Genomic DNA, 25,578 nt, shown 5'->3' with positions numbered 1-25,578 from the left:
TGACGTCACCCCGGGCGAACTGTTTGTTTTGTTGTTCATGCACTGGTGAAATTGTTAGATTTTATCCGGTTTAACTGGACCAATGGAAATAAATCATCAAACGTGCACATTTAGTTGTTTATTGTACAATAATTTGTCTCGTTGTAATTTAAATCCACAATAAATGAGCAGGAAGCGATTCCTTACAACAAACCGGTTGCTTTATTTCCCATCGATATACTGCATATTTTTACAGGGAAGCTGGTTAATACCATTCATAGTCTGTTCTATACAACAGGGTCATACAAATCATGGTGGACTTTTTCTGTTAAAAGTTAACTTCAAAATTCTCTGTGTAAAAACGTTCAACGTTTATGTCAACAAAATGAAACACAGAATGTTTAACCTGGCTGCATCCAATGAACACTTTCTCTTCTGGGAATGATGTATGCAAACAAAACACATTTGATGAGTAAATGCCTCATTAGCATATTCAAACATCAGCAATTATTTTCCATTTTCTCTAGAGGTCCTTTGCTTTAATCCACATTTGTAAAATATGAACATTTCTGGGAAAAGGTTATTTGAATGTACAAAAAAATAATATAATGTGTTTGGTGCTGTAGGGTTACACGTTGAAAATCTTGTTTTTTCCAAGACCTCAAGTAGATCAACTTCCCATAGGACAATGATATTTAGCCTGATGTCAAGTCAGCGTTGCTATTATTCAGTCTTTGCTAATATTATTCAGAAGTTGTGAGAGGAGACATGGTATTATACAATTAAATACATAATTTATGGTCAACATGAATTTAGTTTGATGTATTACCCGACACAGAGATAGGCATAGAGATTTCTTGTACACTGAAGAGAACAATTTGTCATTCACAAAGTACTGAGCATATGGATATTTGAGAAAAAGTTAAACATTTACAAAATTTGCAGGTGTTGCATGTCTGGTAGTCAATCAAATCCCATTATGTTGTGGTCAATTAATCCAGGGTAATTTAGCCAAAAGCAACTGCTGGGGGTCTGTGAATATAGCGACATCATAATAAACCCTTCAGCAACCATTTCATTGGTAGCTGATCAGCAGGTGATACATGAGATACAGCCCAATGAGAAAGAAAACATGTAAATTGATGGCAAATAATAACTTTGGCTTCACGACGAAACAACATTTAGAATGGTTTTCATTTGTTATTATGGTTTTGACAGGTTGAAATAGTGGTGTTTCATTTCAAATAAGGTACCACCATTAAAGACTAGATAAAGGCCAATAAGAAAATGAATTTACTGTCAGCGAGTAAGTGGTTTTTAAAAGTCTAAATGACACGACCGAAGGTCCAGGGGTCATATTCAGTCATCCCATTTCATATTAAAATAATGTTGGTGTCAATGATCATATCCATGCTGGACACAGGACAACAGGAAGAAGCAAACAAAATGTTAGAAACAATCTTCTTGGATGTTCTTGATTTGGCCCACAAGATATTCTTACATCGGAGGACAGTATTTCCAAACATCATAAACAGTCTTGAGATGACTTTTTAGGGAAATCTCAGTTCAAAACTATATGCAGAGCATTTCATCGGAATCTCTCTCATGTCGGCTTTCGTGTCTCAGATTGGGACAGCGGGCTGCAGATCCTGTAAACGAGATTTTGCTGTGAAGACAACCTCCTCGGTAAGAACCCAGAGTCTCAGAAAGTGCCTCTCTAAAAAGGATTCAGTAGGTAGCAGGCTACACCTGGAAGTCAGTCCCAAAGTGTCTGATCTGCGCCTCAGTCATAGATAGATAGGTGGTCCTCATACTGGGCGAGTACTGCAAGAGAAATGATTGAAAAACAAAATTGAAAACATCTGCCTTCAAACAACATCATTTTATAATCAAAATAGACAAATAGTGTAAACTGGTCCACGTTTGGTTGTCTTTTTGATATGAGCTGCTCTTTAATTTACAGGTTGTGTGGAATCTGTCACTTTAATTCAGCAGGGGAGCTTAAAAAGCAGGTGAAGAGTGGACAGAGGGAATTAATGGGGGGGTGGGTAAAACAATACCGCAACGTCAATGGTCACACACCCTAGATACTGTACGGGGGCGTTAAGACGGCGTTGGGGTTTTAGGTTAAAACATTCTGCAGAGCAGGCATGACCACACAGGTAAGCCCACAATGCGTTTTGAGTAGTGGAATGAAAATGAAATAATAAAAAGCAGGTAAGAAGTTAAGCAAGGATAAAAACTTACGGTTTTTAAATGTCTGAATGAAAAATGAAACAGTAAAAGGGTTAGATACAAAAAACAGTGGTCAATAGTTTTAAGTTTTAAGAACGAGTCTAAATAAAAGCATGAGAAAAATGCAGCTGACACACAAAAAAAAAACATAGAAACGTATTTTACAACAAAAAACAAAAAAAGGAATAAAGGAATAATTGAAAATGTGTCTTAAAATGGCACACTAAAATGAAATGAATGGCCCATTCCACATTCTTGCTCTCACTTTTCATCATAAGGGTTTTTGGTATGCTCCACCCAAACAGAAAGTCTAGCATCATCTCTGGAGGCACGCTGCAAGCTTCTAGACTGTGAGTTCTAACAATAAAACTAGGTGCCTGCACTGCCTTTACTCACCAAAAAAACATGGTTATTCCACCCATATATAATGTATGCATTAGCCTTAGCAAACCATCACTTTGTAATATTAGGAAATGCAATCCAAGGCAGTGGTGAATCAAACATGAACACATGCTCAGAGGTTAGTGGTGAGAGTGTATGTCTGCATACAGAGATGGCGCTGAGCTAGAAGTGTAAGCACTTCAGTATCCGGCCAGCAGAGAGCAGTCCTCCATCACTTGCAAACTCCCCTCACTAACTGTTGAACGTGTAATGTTCTTTACAGTGCACATGCGTTGTTGTGTTCATGGCGGGGTTTTTTTTGCATGCTTGCAGCCGCGCTGAGGTCAGCGGTGTCCTCATCGTCATCACACTAGGGACACTAGCGCCTCGTAGGGCCAACGCACCGAGGGAGGTGGGGATCCTTTCCCTATCAGCGGCACATTCTCATAGCGAGGACTCCCTCCAAAAAGCATGGACTGATTCCTGTGACGGAGAGGAAAATAGAAAAGTCAAGTAATGTAAGACATGAAACAGACAAATAGTCATTCATCGTCATCCTGTATTGATCTCACATGTATTCAGGGGGTGGCATGACATTAGAGGCGGATTGTGGAGGTGGATGCAGGCTGGCCTGGCTGCCGAGGCTGCTGGTGAAACTACAAAAACTGTGGATGTTGGACCGCCTGGGGTTGTAGGACATCCGCCGAGCTTCGGGGTTGAATGGATCCTCCTCATCTATGTCATCAAACACTTTGTCTCTGGATGGAACGGGACACACACGACACACCCACACCCACACACGCACACACACAGAAACAGAGAGTGCAGGCGTTAACACTATTTGCATTGTCTGCAGCGGGTAATGGGATAAGGGGGTCCCGTGGTTCTGACCTGCTGTCCATTAGCGTCCATACTCTAAAAATCACGCACAGCATTGCGGAGAGTGTGCAGGCAGCCAGCAGGGAAAAGAGAGAGAGGTAGAGGAGCCCTTCCACCCCATCGTAGCACACACCCATTAGGGCATCCAGGTAGTCCTAGAAGAATGGAAAACATGTGGTGCAGACAGTTTTTTTTTCAAAGAGTAGCCGATAAAAAAACAGCCTTTCTCAGATAACGTGAAATGCACTTTAAAGGCAGAGACACAACGCAGTGTTTTTCTATAGTGAGACACTTATGTTACTCTGATGACACGCGGATAACAAATACACTCTACACTTGTTTTGACTAACAAGCTCTATGAACACCCTCGACGTTTGCTTCTTGGAGTGTGTTGTTATCTCTAAGTCTATTAGAGCATTCTAAATTTGAATGCAAAGAGCATATTTTACTGGAATGCATGTGGACAACTTGCACACCTTTTAGGCACCGAGGTGTCCTACTTCCTTCACAGAAAACACTCTTACACAATCAGGAAGCTGTAAATGTTAACTTTAAAGTGGGAAAGATTGGGGTTGGTGAGTAGAGCCGCGGTAGCAGATGCAGAGTGCGCTGACACTAAAAACAGGTCGGCCTATGTTTAAAAATCAGTCTGGTTTGCTCCTCTAATGGCTTTGAGCTATGCTACTAAACGGCCTATTAGTAAGTGTCCTGGTAGGAGTCTGACCTCACCTTGTGTAGCCCGCGGCAGTCCAGCAAGGCTGTAAGCTGATGCAGACTGAACTCGGTAGAGTTCAGCAGTCGCTGGATCCCCAAAAGGTCTCTCTGCATGAAAAGAAGCGTAAACGAGATGAGGGAATGTTACACATTTTCTGTGACGTGGTCGAACAGACCGTCAGGCCGGGCCACCCACCTCAGCAGTGGGAAAGACGGGCACAGACAACTGCAGCAAGCCCTGGATCTGGATTTGCATGGTGGTCAGAGAACGCTGACAGATTGTGAAAGACTGAAAAAAACAAACAAAAAAAACAACATAATGGCCCACAGACATCACATGCACAGACGGCCACACCACAAACAAAGAGAGGATTATATTAAGTAAAGGCATTGTTTGGTTGCAGAATGTCTACAAATTGGTGTTAAAAGAGGATTTCTAATGCGCTTAGGACACATTTCTTTCCAGACAGATAGGACCCAGATTAGCCACCAACCGTCTCACCCACCAGTCACCGCACCCCTCCCCCCCAAACTCAATCTCACACACACACAACAAAACAACAACAAAAGAGCAATATTTATATCAAGTAGGCCATCGTAGGAGAAGATTATCTTTCCCCACTTAACAGGCATCATTTTAATCCCTACACTGTGATTATAACAAAGCATGCAGATTCTAAATTAAATATCGTAGAGTGGAGCATTACTCCAAAAAAAAGCAACCCTTGTTGTTTGTCTGTTCTCATTCACTCTCCGCGTGCCCCATGACATTACACCGGGTTGAGTGACAGGTGAGGCGACCGTGTCGTCCTGATCCATGGATTTGAAACCCTCATCTTGTACACCTCTTACAAAATGATATTTCACTGCCAACACAGCTCCAAAATTTCTGTGTAAATCATAAATCATTTCTGGTTAAAAAATACAATGAAAGACAACTATAGTTTTACATTAATGATTAAAGGCAATGTTATCAAACAATATGATATAATTAAAAAAAGTATCCTAAAAATGGGTTTTGTCTTAAATCTTTCTTTAAGACAAAACCCAAGTTAAGGAGTGATGGACTGGCACAGAAATAAATGAGATGAATTCCTCATTCTCCTTCCTAAGGTTTTTTAAGACGGCTCTGAACAGTGGTTGGATGAACGATATACAGTAAATCGAATAAATAACTCAGAAACGTGTCTTGTGAGAGTACCCCAAGGCAGAGATTACCAACAGGGAAAAGATACAGCTAATCTTTGGAGAACGGATTAAGAAAAAGGAAAATTCTTTGATCAAAGTTTATCACTTTCGGTAATTAAATTAGTAGTGGGGGGGTGTTCATTTTTCAGAGCTTATGCGATTAGGGCCTGATGATGATCATGCCCATCTAACAAGGAAAAAACTAAAAATAGAAATGCGTGTGTAAAATGAATGTGTAAGCAGACAGCTGAGAGCATTTTGTCAATACCTGCTGGAAAGGGTTTGGTAGATTCGGGCTGCAGAACAAATAATAGTGGGCAACATCTGGAGGGTGAGAGAAACAGGGAGACAGGGAGACAGAGATTATCACTGTGTCTTAAGATTCAATGACAGAGAGGTGGTGCCGGTGTAATTCTGTTTGTTGAGATGAATCACCTGCACTTAGGAAATCCTTGGTTTGGTTAACAATAAACTTGTCTGGAGACACACAGAAGTCACTGGTGCCCTGTAGGAAAACAACAACATCATCATGTAATATTGCGAGGTATAGACCAAAAACAAAGACGAGCTACGATGCTAGATCCAATTTATTGTGCTGGAAACCGGGTTTGCACTGGTCAGTTATTGTAAATCCTTTTATTTGCCACCATTTAATTGGGCAGAGACGAAGCCTGTGAAACGAAGGTATCGCCACACGTGCACGCTTTAAACTGGAACGCGGAGAAGAATGTGTGGTATGTAGGGACTGGCCTCATGCTTGTAGACCATGTAGCGCATTAGTTCTGTGATGACCTTGGATGAAATCTACCACATACCTTCATGCTCTTAAAAACATGCATGAAGATCTGCTAAAAGACGTGCATTCATAATTAGGAGGTCACACGGTCTCTCTGCAATTCCTCCCTAGAACATGCAAACAAAAAAGACTGATGATATTTTCTCATAGACATGCATGGTTGATAGTTGGGGAAAATAACAGGCTGCTGTTGCAGGAAATCTGCTTTGACGCAGAATGAAACGTCGATGCTTAATTCCTTTTACTTTTAATTTAATTCCTAAGTCCACTGTATTTCATGTAAGGACTAATTAAAAGTATTGTTGTTCAGTCTCTCGTTTTAAAGTACAGCTAAAAAGGCCTTTACAAAGCAAATGGTCTATGAAAACCAAGGCTGCAACTGAAAAACACGCACGGAAAAACAACTGTATAGCAAGACACACCTCATAATAGGTCCAAATAACCTTGGAATTCCATGTAGACTCATTGTAACCCCATTTAGGATTTGCAACATCTCCACACTGGACCTCGTTCACATGGCATTTATTCTCAACAAAAACTGTACTTTTAGGATGTTACCTGTCATCACTATCTCATTATACAAGCAGGGACGTTTTGTTTATGCTTCGTCTCATCAAATATGTATGAATTTATGAGCATTTTCTAGGCCACCACCGCCACGATCTACCTTCCTTTCAAGACATAATATTTTGGCACCGTGCATTTGTTGGAGTAAAGACGTGCAGGTGCAAGAAGTACTTTTTCATACAGTCCTATATGCAAATGATTTGACTGAAAACTGTGGTCTTTTATAAACCGCTTCTGTGTGAAGGACTTTACCCATTTATAAGGCAGGTATTCTTCCAACAAAGTTTACCTCAGCTCCCAAAGTCCTGATAGCTGACTTTAGTTTTGACAACGGTCTGAAAAAGTTATGCATTCTGGAGAAAATCTGGGCTCAATTGGTTTAAATATGCGTTCATGCCCTTCTATAACCTGCCGAACGAAGCCACGGCCACAGCTGTTCTAAAATATTTGTAATTGGGTTTTACACCTGCAGAGATGCTCTGCATTCACGGAGAGTCTGTATTTTACGCCTGTGTATTTAATCTGAGGTTAAAACCAGCTATCAACCCCTCTTCAGCTTCATTCTCGCCTCCCCTTGCCTCACTTAAACAGCTGTCCAGATGTAAATTCCTAGGGGATAATCCACAGAGAGAATAAGGGGAGAGGGGAGGAGACAGTGGGAATGGAGGAACGCTGGAAGTAAGGGGTTACTCTTTGTACTCCCCAGACAGTGCCCCTAATATGAGCTCATTAAACACACTAAGCCCAGATGTAAGACAGAGCAATCTGTCAGGCATAAGGAGGACCGGCAGACGGATGAAGCTGAGCACAACAAACAAAAGAAGAGATTCTCAAGAAAGCAGGACAAGCAATTAATGGGAGAAACAGCTTTATTTACAGCGTTAGGGCTAAGGGTTTGATAAACCTGAAACGCTTGGGACTTGTAATCCGCTTCACTGCATGACTGACCCTAGAAACGTACCCACTGTTGACTAAACAAACAGATACAGGAAAGATGTGCAAGAGGAAGCTGAATACAAGAACCACCGCCTTACACCAACACAAATGTAAATCCTGAATCAATAAATACGGGAGAAGCAAGTCAGTTAATATTCAAAAGAAATACACAGCGTCTTCTTACCACAGCTGTAGCAGTGCCAGCTCCCAGCGAGGCCCAGCTCAGGATCATAGACAGCAATCCAAACGCCATGATCCTGGAGGAAAACACACACACGCGAGAGAAAGATGAATGATGAATCAAGCTGGTCTTTGTAACAATGACGTTCCGCTCTTTTTCACAGGTAATTTGATTTATTCTTTTCCGCGTCTCCTTTATGCCTGAAGACAGACATCCAATCGTACTTTAACTGGCACACTGTGGACCAGACGAGAGGGGGGGAATTATTTTTTATTACGAGGGTGATATGAAGGTAAATTAACTCATGACTCCATCCAGAAATGACTCTTTAGCTCTAAAGAAAGCTGAATTCTGTTCAGATATGTGTGATGGGAGCAACATGATAATACTGATTGAAGTCAGGGGCCTTTTGATTTCTGCCTTTGGTCATTTCTGTTCTGTTGGATTCCAGTAGCAGCGTCTTATTTGGCTGCCTTGGCGGTCTTGGTTTTATTAAATTAAATAAAAACTCCCCGCTATTAACCACAATTTCTTCGTGATCACTGTCAAAAACAAGAAAAAGCAATGTTATTTTAGGGGGATAAACCAGGAAAAAGAGAAAGAATGGCACCCTGATGGATGTGAAAAGCTTACAGAGGGCTTCATGTTCTCAACTCACTTCTCAGACCTTCTTGAAAGCACCCATAAAGTAGCCTGAGAGCACTTAACAATCAGTTGAGCGAGCGGACTCATCCTGCTTGTGCGATCAATAGGCATTAGCCAGGTCCAGCAGAGAGAGATGTGAAGACGGATCCCGGGCATCATCTGCTAACACCCACACGTAGGCTGCACTAAATTGGGCAAATGGAATTGGAGGACCGACTGTCCGTATGCTTGTGAGACATTGATTTAAATGAATGGTTGCAATTTTATTTAAAAAAAAAAGACATTCCAATTCCTAATCTTTCCATTTCTTACTTTTCTATTGTTAACAGGAGAAACTACTGTGGTTTTCGATCAATTTTGATATGAAATATGGAATTTACATTTAGCAAAACCGATCAGTCGGTTTGATGGAGCGTGAATCTTCACAGATTTGCCTCGTGGAAATGAAATGAAACTCGCCGAGAAGACGGGTACGCTCTTGCTATTATCTGTGCTATTTAAAGATGTATTGCCAACGCCGGGGCTCTCAATGGAGGGGCCGACGTGGAGGAGCCAGAGAGGCCGACCGGCGGTCTGTGATCCAGGCAGAGGACAAAGTGAACAATGATGGGCCGCAAGAGAGGCCTCACTGTCAAATAAATACGTACACATTCACACTGGGGAGGGGGGGGGGGGGGGGGGTACCTACGTGAAGAGCAGCCATCGAGACTGCTTGGCCATCCCCAAGCACAGGGCCAAGCATATGACCAGATCCAGGATGAGCAGCAGCAGATATGTCAGCCATCTACGAGACATGCAGGCATTAGCACAACAGATCGATACGATCGCTTTCCCTTGAAGTGATTCTACAAACAGGCCTCGGAAGTGCTGGCCCAACATATGTTTCGGGACCGAAAGTGTGAGATCTGTGTGCTGTACATCAGCATTCTTGTCTCCTACTTAGAGCCCATCTGTTCCAGGTACATTTTCCGCCTGTTGGCTAAATAATTCAACACCACAAATCCATGTGCATTAATTTTTCAAGCTCTGCAAATGTCCTTCACAGCCTTGACCACGTGTTTGGTTCCTCTGACCAACCAAACACGTGGGAATGCTCGTGACTCATTCTCAGCTCCACGAGCCCCGCTTGGCGCTATGAATCTTTTAGCAATGACCGAGTAAATTACACTGACGTCGAAGGGAGGGGGGAATTAAGAAGACTTCAACGGCTGCGAAGCATTGTGGTAAATCTGTGCGCCAAGGTCACTTGAGAGTATGGATTCCGTCGAGCTATGTGAAGAGATCTAGAAGTTCACTAGTAGACGTTGAAAACAGGCCGCGCGCCGAGGAGGGAACGCGGTCGGGGATAATCACTAAAAGAGGCGGCGGGTCGTATTATCTGCGTAAACAAAACTGCAGTTTGACTGCGCTCAGGGACGGGGAGGAATACAGAAACAGAATAGGGAAGGGAGGGTGTGGTATTGGAGAATGGTCCCACTTCTTCCCTTTATTCGAGTAACACCGGGATGGTCCAGAGATTTGTGGTTCATCAATAAAGCCCAGCCGAAGAAGCGTAGCTCAATTGCTGCATGAAATTCAATCAAAGCCCGTGAGATTTGTGTCGTAATGCACAAAGTAGCTACTGTTGTCCAAGAGAAGATCTGCTGTCATGACAGGATAGAACATACACACATATGGGAATATGCATGCAACATAAATATGTCTGCAGAACTGCAGAACATCTGAATTTGACATGTCAAAGAGGCAATTGCTACCACTAAAGCTGCATTGATGCGTAGCAAAGAAAATATGGCTACTAGAAATACTATTTTTTGTGGAATTGTAATAGTTAAATACTTTGATTACAAATCAAATAAAGTCTTATTTCCTGGTTGAAATTGGGCTTTATAGTTCATTTTACCATGTGAATAAAACCTTGACTGCAGAGTAATGCAGAGGTTTTTAGTCTTTTGTCTACTTAGTCTAATGTAAACACACGCTAAATACAGGTTTACGAGGCGACTAGTCTTGAGGTCATAAATCCAGAGTCATCTGCTTTCTTAGATAGTATTTTTTAACAATCTTTTCGACCATTCCCTCTTTGCATTTTTTAAACTACGATAAGTGTCGAAGTCCCTCACATTCCGTATGTAATCTAAAAAATGTAGGTAACTAAAGTCATTGACACATGCATTGATACCAAGCAAAAATACACAAAACATGTGTAGCTGCAGTGGAGGTTGTCTAATACTGCTCATATATAACATGGGGCTATGTAAGCGACACTGTCCATGGACACAAGGAGATGAACCTCATTCAAATGAGACAAAGCACTTCAGTGTGCTGCACACAGTAACATAAGTAAGAGAGAGAGGGCATGGGTTCAAATTCATCTGTGTGTACTGTAGAATGCAGATCTCACTTTAGCAATAAAGCGTGGTGACAAATATGACTCAACATAAGTTGAATCAAATAAATCAAGGTTAAACGAGGTTGAAGAAGTAGCACTTCAGTGTGTAGTGTGTTTCAGAAGGACTGCTTTACACTGCAATTTAGTTCTACTCAATCTCTACCCCACTGGGAAGGACAGCAGTTAAGGGATGAATGCGATTAGATAGAAATCAACTTCAGGTTCGCTCACACGCGTCCAAATAAGTCCTGTGTCTATAACGTACATTGAACAAATGCTTTTGCAGAAGCACCACACTATCCTAAATCTTTCTCCCGTGAGACTCCCATTCCAATTCAGTCCAAAACACTCCTACGGTGCTGCAAATGAACAGGTTGCAAATGTGAGACTTCACAGCATAACAACACTATTAAGTTTTACGTGCCGAGGAATAAAACAAGCCACCAATGCTGTAACATTTCACTCACAGTTTGGAGCAGCAGCCGTTGGAGTCTCATAAATTACCATCAGTCTGCTAAATGAATGCTGGATATTTTATTAATTTGGACTACTTTGTTGTCGATTTTTTTTTTTTTTGTCTTTTAAAATGTCTCAATGCCTTGAAAAGAAAGTTCTAAAGAGAAAACCACATGACAGTAATAATTGCAATCAAGGTGAGCAGTTGTCTGCGGGTAAGGAGATCATTTGTGGTGTAATAGCCACTCTGCCATGCACAACATTCTGTTAAAACATAAGCATTTCATCCCAAACTGCACATTGGGCAATAAACTCAATTTCTCCTTTCATGTATTTAGCAGTAAAGAGAAAATAGCTTTTCCCGGTCTGTGTTTCAAAGGGAAGATCAATAAAGTCCCATCTGCTGTCTGGCGCGGATCACTTATAGTCCCATTCTGACGGGCATGTTTAGTTCAGCCAATAACAAACTGCATTAGACGGCGACGATCACCGCAGGCTTCACCGACCTGTAATACTCAATGGAGGCTGTCTGGTCGGCGATGGCTGACAAATCAACGTTGGCTTTGTTTATATCCGGCAGGGTGGTCATCTCACGGATTACGTTGTTGACCATCAGCGTCATGAAGCGAAGAGCTTGGACGTAGTCGGGCCTCGTCGAAAATATTTCATCCAGGCGGTCCAGGTGCGTTTTGAGCACGGTTTGAGCATTACCCAGAGACCCTGAGACCTAGAGAGTAAAACAAAGATGAGAGAACAGGAAGAAATGAGAGGAAAATCGTAGTAACAGAAGATCAGAGAGAGGCAGGTGAAGCGGAGTCAGAAAGAAAAACACAACACAGAATGCATTCATAAACACATATATTAATAAAAAGAAGATTGGAAATATAGAGAAAGGGGAAATAACCCTAAAAGAGCACTCCCTTGAGGGAAATATTAACTTTTCTTCTAAACCGTGTGTTCCATTCAGGTAAACAGTGTTAGAGCGGAATACTGATAACAATAACTGGGGGACTACTTATCACAGGGCTCTTTGATTTGTCAGAATGGAAAGGCGGAGAAGGGTAAACACATTCGACTTTTCTGTTTGAACCAAAAACAATGTGTGCGCAATGAATGCCTGCTCTGCTCATTGGAGTAAGAAACAGGTCAATTTGAGCCCGATGCCGACAGGGGGAAATAGTTCCTCCGCTATAGACACAAGACCCACTTAGTCGCACACCGATTTTTTTTTACAAAAGTGCATTTAAAGGTGGAATCCACTGCAAAACACAAAGCAATTAAATCTTACGTTATAGATATGAATTTAATATTTTTGAAAACATGAGTATGTAGCTTGCAGGAAGATAATATCAGGAAAACAGTGTAGGATATAGGCACACTGGCTTTGTTTATCTTTCACCTTTTCTCTAATACACCAAGTACTTTTTTAATAACACAAGCAAGAACTCTAAGAACTAATTCCCACGCTACGGGAGCCTACCACGATGAAGATGAAAATAAAAAAAAAAAACGTATACCTGTCAGTCTCCCTGACACTGTAACATTTCAAACACTTGATTAAATTCTAGGGAGTCGAGAATGATAATGATTTGCAAGCAACAAAGAGTGTCCAAGTGGAGACGAGCCAGAGAAACAGGCCCATCCTCCACTCGCCAACTCCCAGGGGTGATACGTGATTGCCAGTAAACTGCTCTCAGTCCCCACCTCCATGTTCATCATCCCTCACAGCTCCTGCCACAATGCCCCGAATCTTATCCGCAGGCCTGTATGCCTGAGTGTAAGAAATGGGATCCATCGGCTAGCTGCTTCGGGTGATCTACATTTCCCTAATCTGGACCGTCCCGTCTTCTCCGAAAATGGATTGAAGCTCACTTTTACTGAAAGCTGGTCAAAAGGAGGCTGCTCCATATTGGACATGCCTGTTAAATGAAACTCACTGATTTAGGGCTCACAGCAGCAGCACTCTGAGTGCCAATTCCCATGCCACCGAATCGCTCTGCCTCGAGCGATTTAATGCATCTGAGATTTACTGTATTAACTGTGACAATAAAACGTGATATAAATGCACACTCACAGTAGTGTGTGTGTGTGTGTGTGTATAATCAAAACAGTTCAAGTCAAGCTTAGTTAATAGTGAATAGAGGCATTCAGAGCAACTGATGTATAGTGAAGAAAGTAGGAATCACTTGACAGTTTTTGTTTTCAAAGAGGAAGAGCTGAATAAAAAACTGTAACCGGTCTCAAATTGAATGAGCAGATATTTTGACGTTTCTGGGCAGCGGAACACAGGAAATGAAGCGCTAATTAAAGGACGCTTGCAAACAAACAAACAAACAAAAAACTTCAATAGTGAGAGACAGTCCCTCCGAAACAAATTTTTCCAAAATGTGGCCCTCGCAGTGTGTTAGAGTGCATAATGTGTGACAAGAAGAGCCTCAATAAGCTATCAGAAGCGCCAAACAGCTTCCAGTGTAAATCACTAACCTCCCAGGAGCCTCGCAATTAAAAAATACTTGGGTGACAAAAGTACTGTTTTGAGAATTTTTTTACATTTTGAACAAACTAAGCCAACAAAGGATTTTGCGGACCAATAAATATCAGTGAAGAAATAACTCTCTCAACTAATCACAAGACTAAGCACGGAATAAAGCAGCTTTGGTTTTATCGAACCGACAGCCGGCCAGCTCATCAGCTCTGTAAGTGGAGTACATTACATCCGGCTATGATCCTGCAAGTGAGAAAGCCTTTGTTTCCCTCGGGAACATATGTGTTTCTCATGCTGCCCTGGTGCGCATCATGCTACAGTATCAAATCAATACTAAGGTACTGCAGAAAAAGTCAGCAGCAATGAAGTGAAATCCTCAGAGCTGAATCCCATTTTCCTCCTACAGCACAAAGAAAGTATTGTCCTGCAAACTAAAGCCCTTTTCCAGATTATTTGTCATACTGCTAAGCACAAAACCACTGGAAGTGCTTTAAGGAGGTATATTGTATACGTACCTGATTCAACTTAATAATAATAATAAACTGCAATAATAAACTGCCGAGTAGATTTTAGAATGATCCCTGTTGTCCATCATCACCCAAATTGTCACAAATTGTCACATCACACAAATCAATGGGTGAGCTACAAAAAATTACATTTCAATCTAAAGAAAACCCAATATAAAGAGTGCACACACAGCTGTTTGGGTCGATACATTAAAACAATATGTGTGTGTATGAGGCCTTTAAGTTGATGATAAGCACTCACACACAGTATAGATAATACTACTGAGAGATGCAAAGAGGAGAGGCTTTACATCCATTAATGTTGTGCAGATGCAGTTAATCCTCTTCTTCCTCTATGAGATTATTGCTTCTGGCAGGGCCTCGCTCTGACTCCCCTTACTCTCCTTCCTCTTCCCTATCCCTCCTACCCTCTAAGCCCCCCAAAATGCAGGTCAGCAGTTGCATAGCAAGAATCCCATATTTCCAAATCCCGAGGCAGCAGTCACCTCAATTCCTTGACTGTGGCAAAAAGCGGATGCAGACCCCCCCCCCCACAGTGAGGAGCTAGCTTTGAGACAGTTTGACACCCCAATAGTTGAGGAGGGGTTCTGGTGTCTGTGAATCCCTTTTTTAGAATAAAATTGTGATTTCATTGGAAACAAAAAAAAAGCCCAAATAAACAGATCACGGGATAATTCGCAGTCACAGACAAACGACACATTTTCAACACTGACACACGTCCACTTCAATGACAACATCTGATATGAGTGGCATGCTTCTCTCACCATGTCGTTGATGCCGCTCAATGTGTGATCAGCATTGTAGAGCGAGTAGGTCAGCCGGTACACCCCGTCGTTGGTCTCACTGTTACCATAGAACCCCACTCCCACAGCCGAACTAGGGGGAATAGGAGAAATTCAAATTTAATGAGAAAAGGAAAGATAATTCATTCTCAGTTTTTTTTTAGCATTGAACCTCTTGATATAATAACCCATGCAGTTATTAGAGGACAAGTTAGACGGATCCAAGTTATTCACAACTCCCAAAAGGGGAACATCGATGCTTTAGTGGAGATATGTATCATGGAATATGCACTTTTATAGCAACAAAAGAGCCATCCAAAAATACATAGCATCCTCGCGTTGGCCGGGGCTTCCATGCAAAGTTCCACTAACTAACGCTCAGACGCTCTGTATGCAGAGTGCACAAGCTATAGCTGCCCAAAGACTCATCGACACAGACTACGGCAATCAAACTCCAGGTCTTTTGAACAAGTAAACCCACTATGGCCTCAATATTGTTTTTCCATTATCTTCTTCATGCCATTGGACTTTTATTGAACATTCGTTTATTAAAGCATGCTATTTGACTTTCTCTTCTAACATTTAGAACAAACTATGTCCTTTGCTACTTTTTTCACTTTTTTATTACACACACATACATTCTGAGCTAAGAAAAAATCAAACGGTTTACTTTCAGCAGTAACTTGTTATCCCATTCATGGCTAAAGGTATCAGAGTGTAATACGCAAGGTCCATATTTTTCCACTGTCCTGCAGGCTGAGATTTCCGCAGCCTGTGTTATGTGGAAGATTAACGCCCTAACCCCCTGAGTCAGTGTGCCCCTATGCCGGCAGTCCCCAGTGACATGAGCGATGACAAAATTTCATCATGCTTTACTGCGGTAAGGTCATCCAACACAAAGGTCTGAGGTTAGTAACGCTTTCAACTGCATTTAGGGGCATTTTCCTCAGCGGGAGGAAAGAGCTCATCAATCAAACTTTAGATAAAAGGAAGTCAGAGGAGAATTGTTTCTTTTGTGATACCACACGTACGGACAAACACAATAAAAAAGAAACAAAGTTTATGTCTAGTTTGCTTTCAAAATGCTGCAAAACCACACATACGGTTGCCAGTAGTGAGGTAGACACACATCCTGTTGATGAGATCATCCTCCACAGTCAGACCAAGATAATGAAGCAAGTTCATAGAAATGTTTTTTTTTAGCATTGAATACATCCTGTCAGGATGTGTTTGATGAGTCAGTAAGAGTGCTTATGTGCATCGATGTGTGTTTTTCTTGTGTCCATTAGCACCATGTCTCCATAAGCATAATGAATAGCCGTGAATGTGTATCTTCTTTAAAACTCATTCCCTCAGGTTATGATTGGAGCCATTAGGCTTTTTCTCTGCACAAAAAAGTCTGAGCAAAAAGTATATACAATTAGATTATTCTTTATAAGCAAAAATGCACTTTTGTGGTTTAAAAAAAATTGCATTATTCAGTTGGTTAAAGACCTCTTTATTAAAGACATTTTTGTTCTGTGTCAAGCTGAACAATGAGCTCTTCATCGAGCCTGCAGCGAACCTAATGACACGTCAGCCATAAGAAAGACCCACTAACAACACGGTAATGACACAGGAAATGATGCGTTTATTATATATCATATATCAGTATTGGGGCTCGGTTTGGGGCTGTGTGCAGCTGCAAAAGGAGAGCAACACAATAAGCACTAGCACTAGAGCTTATGTGCACTCCAGGATATCCAGTGCCTTTGTTCCTGCAAGGATGGACCACTTCACAGACTGTGTGATGACTGGACAATTGCACGTTAGTATTCCAAACATGTTGGGAGCAGAACAAGCCGGCCAGCTGGATGAACAAGTAATAACAGATAAATGCTTTGATTCAGTGGAGACCAGTGAATTGCTGCTATAATAAATTGAAACTGGGGTAAACAGAAAACGACACAGACAGAGAGGATTTTTAGAATATTAGATTTGCATGCTATTGTTAACCTCAATTTGTCCCCATTCATTCCCCCATGGTCAGGAACAGAGGTGCAGCAGCTCTTAAAGTGTGTGGGGCGATTCTTTTTGTAGTATCATGGAGAATAAAAGCTGGAAAAAGTATATGAATCCGATGCTGCATCCGTAAATGATAAAACATATGAATTGTCGAGATGAAGAACTGCTACTAATGTCCCTTGGAACAAGTTTCCTCAGAGAGCACAGACCCGAGCCTCTTTGCTAAACAGCATCACGCTCAGTCACTTAACGACACAAAAGCTCTTGTGTGCTGTAGCGGCTCGGCATCCACACAGAATTTTAACAAAGTTAAGGTCCGACACATAAATGTCACAAGTTGGAGCGCACGAGTACGCACACCCACTCCAGCTTTTTTTGGTGACTTGTTAGGGAGACTGTCACCTGGAGGGATTATTATCAAAGTGTAATATCAAAAACTACAATCTTGTCGGTTAGCAAGAAGGTTTTTGGAGGATCCCTTACAAGATGCACGTGAAAATATCAGATGTTTCGACATCGGACAAAGTACACGATCATCTCGTAGAAGATCAGGCCGCATCGTAAAGGTTTAGAAGAGCATTTGGAGGAACAAGCACTGAGCAGACGAGGTTTTAGCGGGGGGGAGGTCAGCTGAACAGTCAGCTGAGGGATTTAGCAGTCGTCAGCTGATGAGGGGCCCTGCTCACGATGCCTGCCAGAACTCTGCTTATTTGTACTTGGCTTACAAGCAGGTACATCAGAACTCTACCAACAACAACTTTGTATGGAATCAAATAGAGTGAAATGTGTGCTGTTTTGACATGTGAACCCCCCCGGGACTCACCAGATGATGAGACCTGTGACCACGGCGGACCAGGTGAGACAGCAGGTCGCGGGCCTTTTGGTGTCTTCGTCTACGTCTCTGCGGCCGCAACACGCGCAGACCAGGCACACGGCCACGACCAGCAGGCTCAGACCCAGGCCCATGGCAGCCGCACACGCCAGAAACATCAGAGACTACGGGGGGGGAAGGCGAAGAGAGAAGGGAGGGCAACACGTTCCATCAGTGGAGGTTGAGGCTGAGAACTTTTTAGCAGGTTACAATCCAAAAATATCTCTTAAGAGTCAGGGAGCTGTTCTTGTGAGGTCAGGCCGCGTGAGCCCGCCACCCGAAAAGGTTGACCCCTCCCCTCCCCTCCCCCCCCGTGAGTGAAGACAACCCTGCTAGTATCATGGGTAACGGTGTGGTTGAGGTTAGCGTGAAGCTACCTCATTCAAAGGGGGTCGTCATCAGTGCTGGCTGCTGCAAAGGGGGACAGAAACAGAAACACAGAAGTCTAAGCTCTTGGGGTGGAAAAAAAAACTAACAGGGAATGTTAATAGCTATGAGGGAAAAAGAAGTTATCCGAGGCCGTGGGAGGGGAGAATCATGTGACACGCTGGCTTTCATTCGGTCTTGTGATTTCTGAGCGCAGAAAATAGTCGCAGCCTGAACGATGGAGAGAAGCTGGAAATACTGCATATGTGCATGAAACATTGAATATTTCATTATGAATCCCCAGGGATCATTCTCTGTGTAAAGCGGTTACATACATGAGAGATACAGAATAATACATAACTGTCAGTAGCTTATTTCTCAACGCATATGGCATCTAAAAGGACCAATTGATATGTTTGACTTTACATCTGCCTGCTGCAAAACATTGTTTTTTTGTTTTGGCTGACATTCTGGAAACTAAAAGTCTCAACTGGACTGGAAGAGATCATCACCAGGGGGACTTACATTTAGTTGACTCAAATTGACAACATTGGAGCTCTTAGTTAGTGAAAAGAGAAGAGAAAGGCATGAAATTGCTTTTACGTATAATAGCTTTTCCGCCGGTTGTTGAGGCCGCAAGTTCAGAAAGTGTGGTCCTGTTATAGGCACTGCTCTTCCTTGAGTACGATGTCTGTGACTAATTATTCCACATAAATTACATTGACACTGTGGCTGAATTTAAATGATATTATTTTGCATTTCCTTCGCATAGTCCTTCATTATTCAAATTCTGCTTCCAGTTATGTCGTGCTGAGGCGTATTTGCCCTGAGATTTACAAAAACAGTGCTCAGTGTGAGTGAACAAGCATACATTAATAAATACTATATCGCCGGGGTGTGATGAGCATTGCTTTACAAACCAAGAAAAATGACGGCCTAAAAAAGAAAAGTGCACAGGAAAAGAAATCAGTTGAGCCAATGACCTACGATTGATTGCGTTTTAAAGGAAGTAGGTCAACACCGACAAGGCGCATCTTTAACTGACATTCTTGCCAAAGCTATATAATAATTCAACAATCATTGGATTTTGGGGACATCTTTGATGAGCCGAGTGTGTAAAATATACAGTGGTTTCAACCCCTGGTTAGATTTTCTGTCACTATAAATCATTTTCAGGCCCTTTATTATGCTAGTTCCACTCTCTTCTCTAATTTTCCACCCCATTGTTTTTCAATTATACAGGCAGGCACTTCAATATCCGCAAGCTGCAATGCCACAACGAGTGAAAGGATGCCTGTGAGGGAGGACGATGGAAAACAACTACAGTGTCTGCGATAATTGACCACCGAGCCATTGATCTTTTCTCTTCCCAAAAGGATGTTTGTATAAAGAAGCATTAAGCATGCATGCCTGTCTAATTTCATTAAACAGTTTGCTTCCCTCCACTGCTTCTCTCAAAAGACAGCAGATGAGCATGTCGAAACGAAGAGGATCAATTTTTCTCTGCAGGCTCGAGGGGCTCGGCGAGCCCTATTGACCGCCAACAGCGCGACACGTGGCACTCCTCACTCCTCGCCGACTTGCGTTACTGGCCGTGTCCGCGGGACACCGCTGGGATCCAATGACCCACGTGGACCTTGGCACAGGAAAAAGTGAGGCACATCACAGGAGGAATGCCAGAGATCCCTGGTAACGGCTCCTTGGCAAATGAAGGGAGCGAAGTAGTGTTCGACTCGGACACACACAAACAAATAATTCATACTTCTTGGTTGTATGTTTTGTTGTAAAGACCAGACAGCAATGGCTGTCGCGAGTTGCTCCAAGTTGGAAATGGAATCCGTATGTAATATTAACCTCGTCAAATTTTTACATTTGATTTGGAAACAGCATTATCTGTCAACAAACATGAACAAACATACTCATATATGTACATATAGTATATATATGTGGATCCAATTATACAGGCAGGCACTTCATATATATATATATACATATATATATATATATATATACACGGAGTCAAACAGACAAGAAGTAAAGAAAATAAAGTCCTTGAAGGATACTGATAATGAAGGGATTGACTGCAGATGGGAAACAATGGCAACAAATGAGCATGAAAAGGCAAAATGCTTTTTATCTATAATGACTCTGATCCTGCAGTACACGGTCAGTCCCCCATTGCTAAACATGATTGTCTCAAACAGCCGTAAATGTACGTAAATGTAGGGGAAATGGCAATACTTAATTTTCAAAATAATATTTTTAGACAGTGAAAAATATATTGCATAAAATAAAACAACCAAGGAAAAGATTGAGGGAAAGACCAGAACACATCTCTCTCTGACAGAGAGCTGGTTGTTTGTAGTGTTGACAGTCATCCAGTGTGTATCAATACAGTAGTATAGTAGATCAAATAGTTGGGCTATTATACATGTCAGAGCTGTGTTTAAAAGTAGTAGAGAGTCTTTAGTTAAAAAACAGGATTAGTTGCGTCTCCATATGCAAAGTGTGCAAACTCGCGTACACATATGATACACTCCAGTTAATACAGGTCACGTGTCGTCATGAGAGAACCACAATATGCATGTGGGGGCGCTACGGTGATGCGACAAAAAACAAGAAAATAAACAGTTCAACACAGTTTGTCTAAAACGACTTTGTGTTGGAATCTAGATCTAAACATGTTGTTTGCCACTTTCAGTGATCCACAAGGGCTGTGATTTCTCTGATGGGATTCTTTTGGAACTACGTGCGCCTTTACGCGCAAGTGCATTTACCAACCTGCTGATAGCTCGTCTCCTCCGGCTTGAAATTGTTGTCGACCGACTGGAAAGAGAAATTGAAGTGGGGGAAATTGTGCAGCCAGTATGTCCACCACGGAGCAACGTAATCAAGTCTTGCATTGGCCATTCTTGCTTGAAAAGACAGCCCACGCTTTCTCTCGAGACTTTAACTACCAAATATTCCCAGGTTTTGTAGAAAAAAAATAAAAAATAAACGCGACTTTATCATAGGATATAATCACCACAGAGCATTATAGAGCAAGTTCTTCCTTTGCCATTACACCTGCATACCCGCACAGACTGTCACTACTCCTCGCTCCGGTCCCCATGGTTCTTCAGAACTGTTCTTCAGTCCCGCAACTACTAAAGTGCGGGTCAAACACGTGTTTCCGCGGCACGGGATGGAGTGACGCGATGAACCTGCCTCCTCCGAAGAAGGCGGGACAAACCCTTGGCAGCCATGTAGGCCCGGCCACGGCGTGCTTAACAAAACTATGACAAGTGAAGGAATGAAATGAAGACATGAACAAACAGGGATTAGACGGACTGCGTTTGGATATCAATGGCCTGCGCCAACTTCTCCCTGTGGAAAATTAAAATGCTGGTTACAGTGTAAAAAATGCATTAGGAGGCAGTGGGGTTGGGTAACACTGTTTGTGACTTCTGCTGTTAATGTCTGACCTCTTGTGGACAATGAGGCACACTGAGGTTAACAGTGTGATCACGCTGATGAGGGGATGCACACATTGGTTCAGTATGTTGGCCAACCATGCTTTTATAGATAGCCAGGTGCTTTTCTTCCCTAAAGCTGAACAGTGTATGAGACTCGTCAAACTAACTGCATTAAATGTGCATGACCTTAATTTGTGCCAGAAACACATTCCAACTCATATGCTGGCTCCTGACTGGTACTGGATAGCAACGCTTTTTGTGAAAACATTTGTAAAAAACGTATCCATGAAAGAGCAGTGAGTCGCATGGGCGAGTGTTTTGTGTTACAACAGACTGGGTGATGGAGAATCGAAAGTTATGTATTGGTAATCAGGACTTTTGTGTGATGACGTCTGCCTGTGGCTGACGTGGCAATTCTCTTTATTTTCCTGTTTCTTCGATGAGAAGAAGAAAGTGTCTGATACCTCTAGAAGTGGCTTCAGCATATCCAAATTGAATGGGCCACATTGCGATTTAGAATATTGCGTTGATATACAAGAGATTGACTGTATGTTAACATATAATGACAGTCCATTTGCAGAAAAGCTTCCAATGGTAGGAACAAGAGAAGAGAATGTAATTTACATTTTTGCCCCAAGGAAGACACGGAGCGTTTTCAAGCACTGGCTCCCGCTGCAGTTATTTGGATTCTTTGATGCACCTCCACGGCCAGAGCACCAAGAGAGTGTGCCCTGAGTCTGAATACTCTGAGTGGGTGATGCTTGAAAGACACTGAATGAATATGAATTCTTGACTCTGCTCTGCCTTCACAAACAGTTGGATATGGTGTCGGGGGAACTCTCGGGGGATTGCGGTGCCAATCACTGCGGGGGGAACAACGTGAAAAAAGGGAATGGCATGAATACAAGCACCTCTGTCTGTGTCTCTTTAATTCAAGCCGGGTGTATCAAGCACCTTCTCCCTGCTGTTCATTTATTCTTGTTATCTCGGTTGCAGACCAAAAACTGTCAGACCCATGAATCACATTGCTGCATCACAAGGGTGTACCTCGTTAAGCCCAAAACCCTATACTTCAGGCTTATTTCTTAATACATTTTTGTCATATCAAAATAAAATCCTGAGTCCAATTCTGAGTCCAATCAAACCCATGTTCAAAATATTCTGTCAAACTTCAGGGTTTTGGTAAAGGATTGCACAGGAATGTGCGCAGTTGCGGTGGATTAAAGGGCTTTGGGTGAAAGCCTCCAGCGAGTGGGAACCGGCTAAAATGTTCATGCGCTATTTATTCACAGACAGACAATGAGGCCGGACCATTAGGTGGCAGCCCAGCACTCTTCTGCAATGCAGAGACCTTCTAGTTGTTCACTGTCCAGTGGCGTCTCCGGTCGGGCGTCTCCACCCATCGTTGGACAGAACTTGTTTGCATGACGCTGCCCACAAAGTGAGATCTAAATGATAACGAACTCTGATGTATAGATCAGATCCACTAAGCTCATGAAGAAAATCTCTGGGGTCAGCAGTTTGAGCGTTGATGCTACAGAAAAGGTGTATCAAAGAGGACTTTGAAGTGGAGTAACCTCAAAGCGGGCAGTGAAGATGGATGATACAGGGAGTGACGGGTCTCAAGGTCAGTAGTGCGCCAACACCTCTGTTGGAATGTTTTACAGAAGGCAAAAATAAATAAACTCGCAGAATATTAAATTGAGAGCCAAACCATTCCTTCGGGAGCAGGTGACACTCTGACCTTGATTTCTGTGGGAAGCCAAATTTCACCCAGAGCTGCCTCGCAACCGCCTCGAGAATAATGTCACGCCTCTGACTGGAATTACAGAAAAGTGGACATTCCATTAAACCAGCTTTCATAATGTGTTGAATAAGAAATGTAAGAGATGCCTTGACACGGACACTTCTTGAATGTGTGCAGTGGTTTGGCAGATTTTAATGGAGAAAAAAAAAGAGAGAAAAAAAAAACAACAGTCTTCACAGTCAATGCTATAAACTGCAGTTGTTGCTTCTGCCTCATCATCATGTGCTTAAGTGTCCTCGACAAGCGCTGGATTTACCTCGTGATTGACTGTCTCCATAACAATTACAGGGATGATTGGTTCATTTAAAAGTGTTTTTTACAAGAGCATCGTCGTCTAGAGCCTTTACTGGTGGGCTCCTTCCACGCCATGACAGTCACTGCCCAGCTAGCCTGTGGAAATGTGTTGCATTGTACTTTTCCTCCTCCCATGGTTATTGCTTTTTTGGGATTTGTGACTCAAACACCCCTGCTCTATTTTGAGTGATTTATACATAGGAATGAAGATTTATGCCAGAGAGCTCAAACGGTCGGACATTATCCAATCAAACTGGGCGGCTGTGTGGCTCCTGGGATTGCATTAAAATGTAATATCAATGCAGCCATTCAAAGGATATTGCCACTTTGAAACAGACGGTGTCCTTCCCATGCTGCAGCCGCATGTTATGATCGGGGGAAATTATTTATCTATTTAGGTAATGTTTCATTCAGAGGATTGCTTTGGTAAATGAATCAAAAGTCGCCGACCATGTTTCATTTATTTTTATCAATGATTGGGTGGAGAGAAAAAAGAAAAAAAAGTCAAAGCAGCACGGGAGACCTGAAAATAAACAAATAAAAGCAAAGGGAATAACGTTACAATCTGCCTTGGTCTGTGCAGAAAATTAAGAATAATTTGTTTTCCTAAAGAGCTTCCTCGTTACGAAAGGCTCAGTAAGCACTCTGCATAAAGGTGCTCTACTAGAGCTGAATTTCAACCATTGTAAAACATCTCTGCCCTCAACATGTTAGAAAAAGTTGTTAAAAGAGCAAGCAAGTATCTTCTTTAGAAGTAGTGTTACACCTTTGTGCTGCAAGCTGTTCTTTGCCAGTCTGTGGACAACACATAAACTTTATAATTAACCGAACAGTTCATTTATTTCTGACAAGACGACTGCCTCAGACCTTTGTCTGCCGTTTGTTTTTCACTGTGGTAAAACTCTGTTGTGTGCATATGCTCGGGGCCCCAATGAAACCTTTACAGTTCAAAGCATTCAGCTCGGTCCCCAGAGATATCGCCCCACGCGTTGACTACTCGGCTTGCTTTTTCCAAACTCTGCGCGGTTAGTCATTTGAAATGAGAATCTCGGCAATCAGAGCCGCTGCATGTGAAACAACAAGGTTCTATGTCATGATGAATTCATTCATTCAGCTGCCCAGTGCTGCTGTCCTGAGCACTTACATGCAATAAGGATTTTTGTGAGGGGAACTAAATAAATTGGTATTGGCACAATTGCTAGCATGCAAGTTATCCAATTACAGATTCACAGCTGTGCAAAGTCAACCATATGATACAGCCTTAGTCTATTTTTTTTTTTTTTTGCCCTCGTAGCAAATCCAATCATTCCAAATGGTTGCTAAAGGTGATAATTGCAAAAGCTGTGTATGGATACTGGGTCCATGAACTGGAAACAGACCAAGAAGCTATAAGGAAAAGGAGAAGTCACCCTCTAAAGTAGAGGAATATGAACAGCCCGACAACAAACTCTCACCCCCCCAGGCACAGAAACCTTCCACACTATATGAAACGCGTAACCTTGTAATAAACTAATGATCATCTGCTGCTTATCAATGCTACACAATATTTAATTTCTCCCTGCTCCAGGCTACACATTTGGTGGGTTTAATATGCTTAAGTTCATAATTATCTTCTGCATAGCTGATGTGTCTCTGCTTGAC

General features: G+C 42.2%; 1 protein-coding gene across 1 annotated transcript; it reads right to left on the bottom strand.

Moving 5' to 3' along the window:
• Positions 1–121: 121 nt before the first annotated feature.
• On the bottom strand, positions 122–21,552 carry LOC119221094 (protein tweety homolog 2-like). Its single transcript, XM_037477530.2, has 14 exons — positions 21,163–21,552; positions 17,968–18,140; positions 15,123–15,234; positions 11,853–12,073; positions 9,190–9,285; positions 7,860–7,932; positions 5,812–5,881; positions 5,645–5,700; positions 4,385–4,477; positions 4,204–4,296; positions 3,487–3,629; positions 3,168–3,353; positions 3,000–3,078; positions 122–1,803 (listed from the first exon to the last, which is right to left on the bottom strand). The coding sequence occupies exons 1-14, from the start codon at positions 21,289–21,291 to the stop codon at positions 1,723–1,725; spliced, it is 1,605 nt and encodes a 534-aa protein (XP_037333427.2). The 5' UTR covers positions 21,292–21,552; the 3' UTR covers positions 122–1,722.
• Positions 21,553–25,578: the final 4,026 nt, after the last annotated feature.

The sequence above is a fragment of the Pungitius pungitius genome, chromosome 12 (assembly GCF_949316345.1).
Source record: "Pungitius pungitius chromosome 12, fPunPun2.1, whole genome shotgun sequence".
Taxonomy (NCBI): domain Eukaryota; kingdom Metazoa; phylum Chordata; class Actinopteri; order Perciformes; family Gasterosteidae; genus Pungitius; species Pungitius pungitius.
Note: the sequence above shows the minus strand (reverse complement) of the source record. Positions and strands in the feature narration are given on the sequence as shown.

Coding starts and splice junctions, on each gene's coding strand:
- LOC119221094 (XM_037477530.2), bottom strand. CDS start 21,291: ATGGCCAATGCAAGACTTGATTACGTTGCTCCGTGGTGGACATACTGG. Junction 15,235..17,967: donor GTCACAGGTCTCATCATCTG/GTGAGTCCCGGG, acceptor TATTCCCCCTAG/TTCGGCTGTGGGAGTGGGGT. Junction 4,297..4,384: donor CCGTCTTTCCCACTGCTGAG/GTGGGTGGCCCG, acceptor CTTTTCATGCAG/AGAGACCTTTTGGGGATCCA.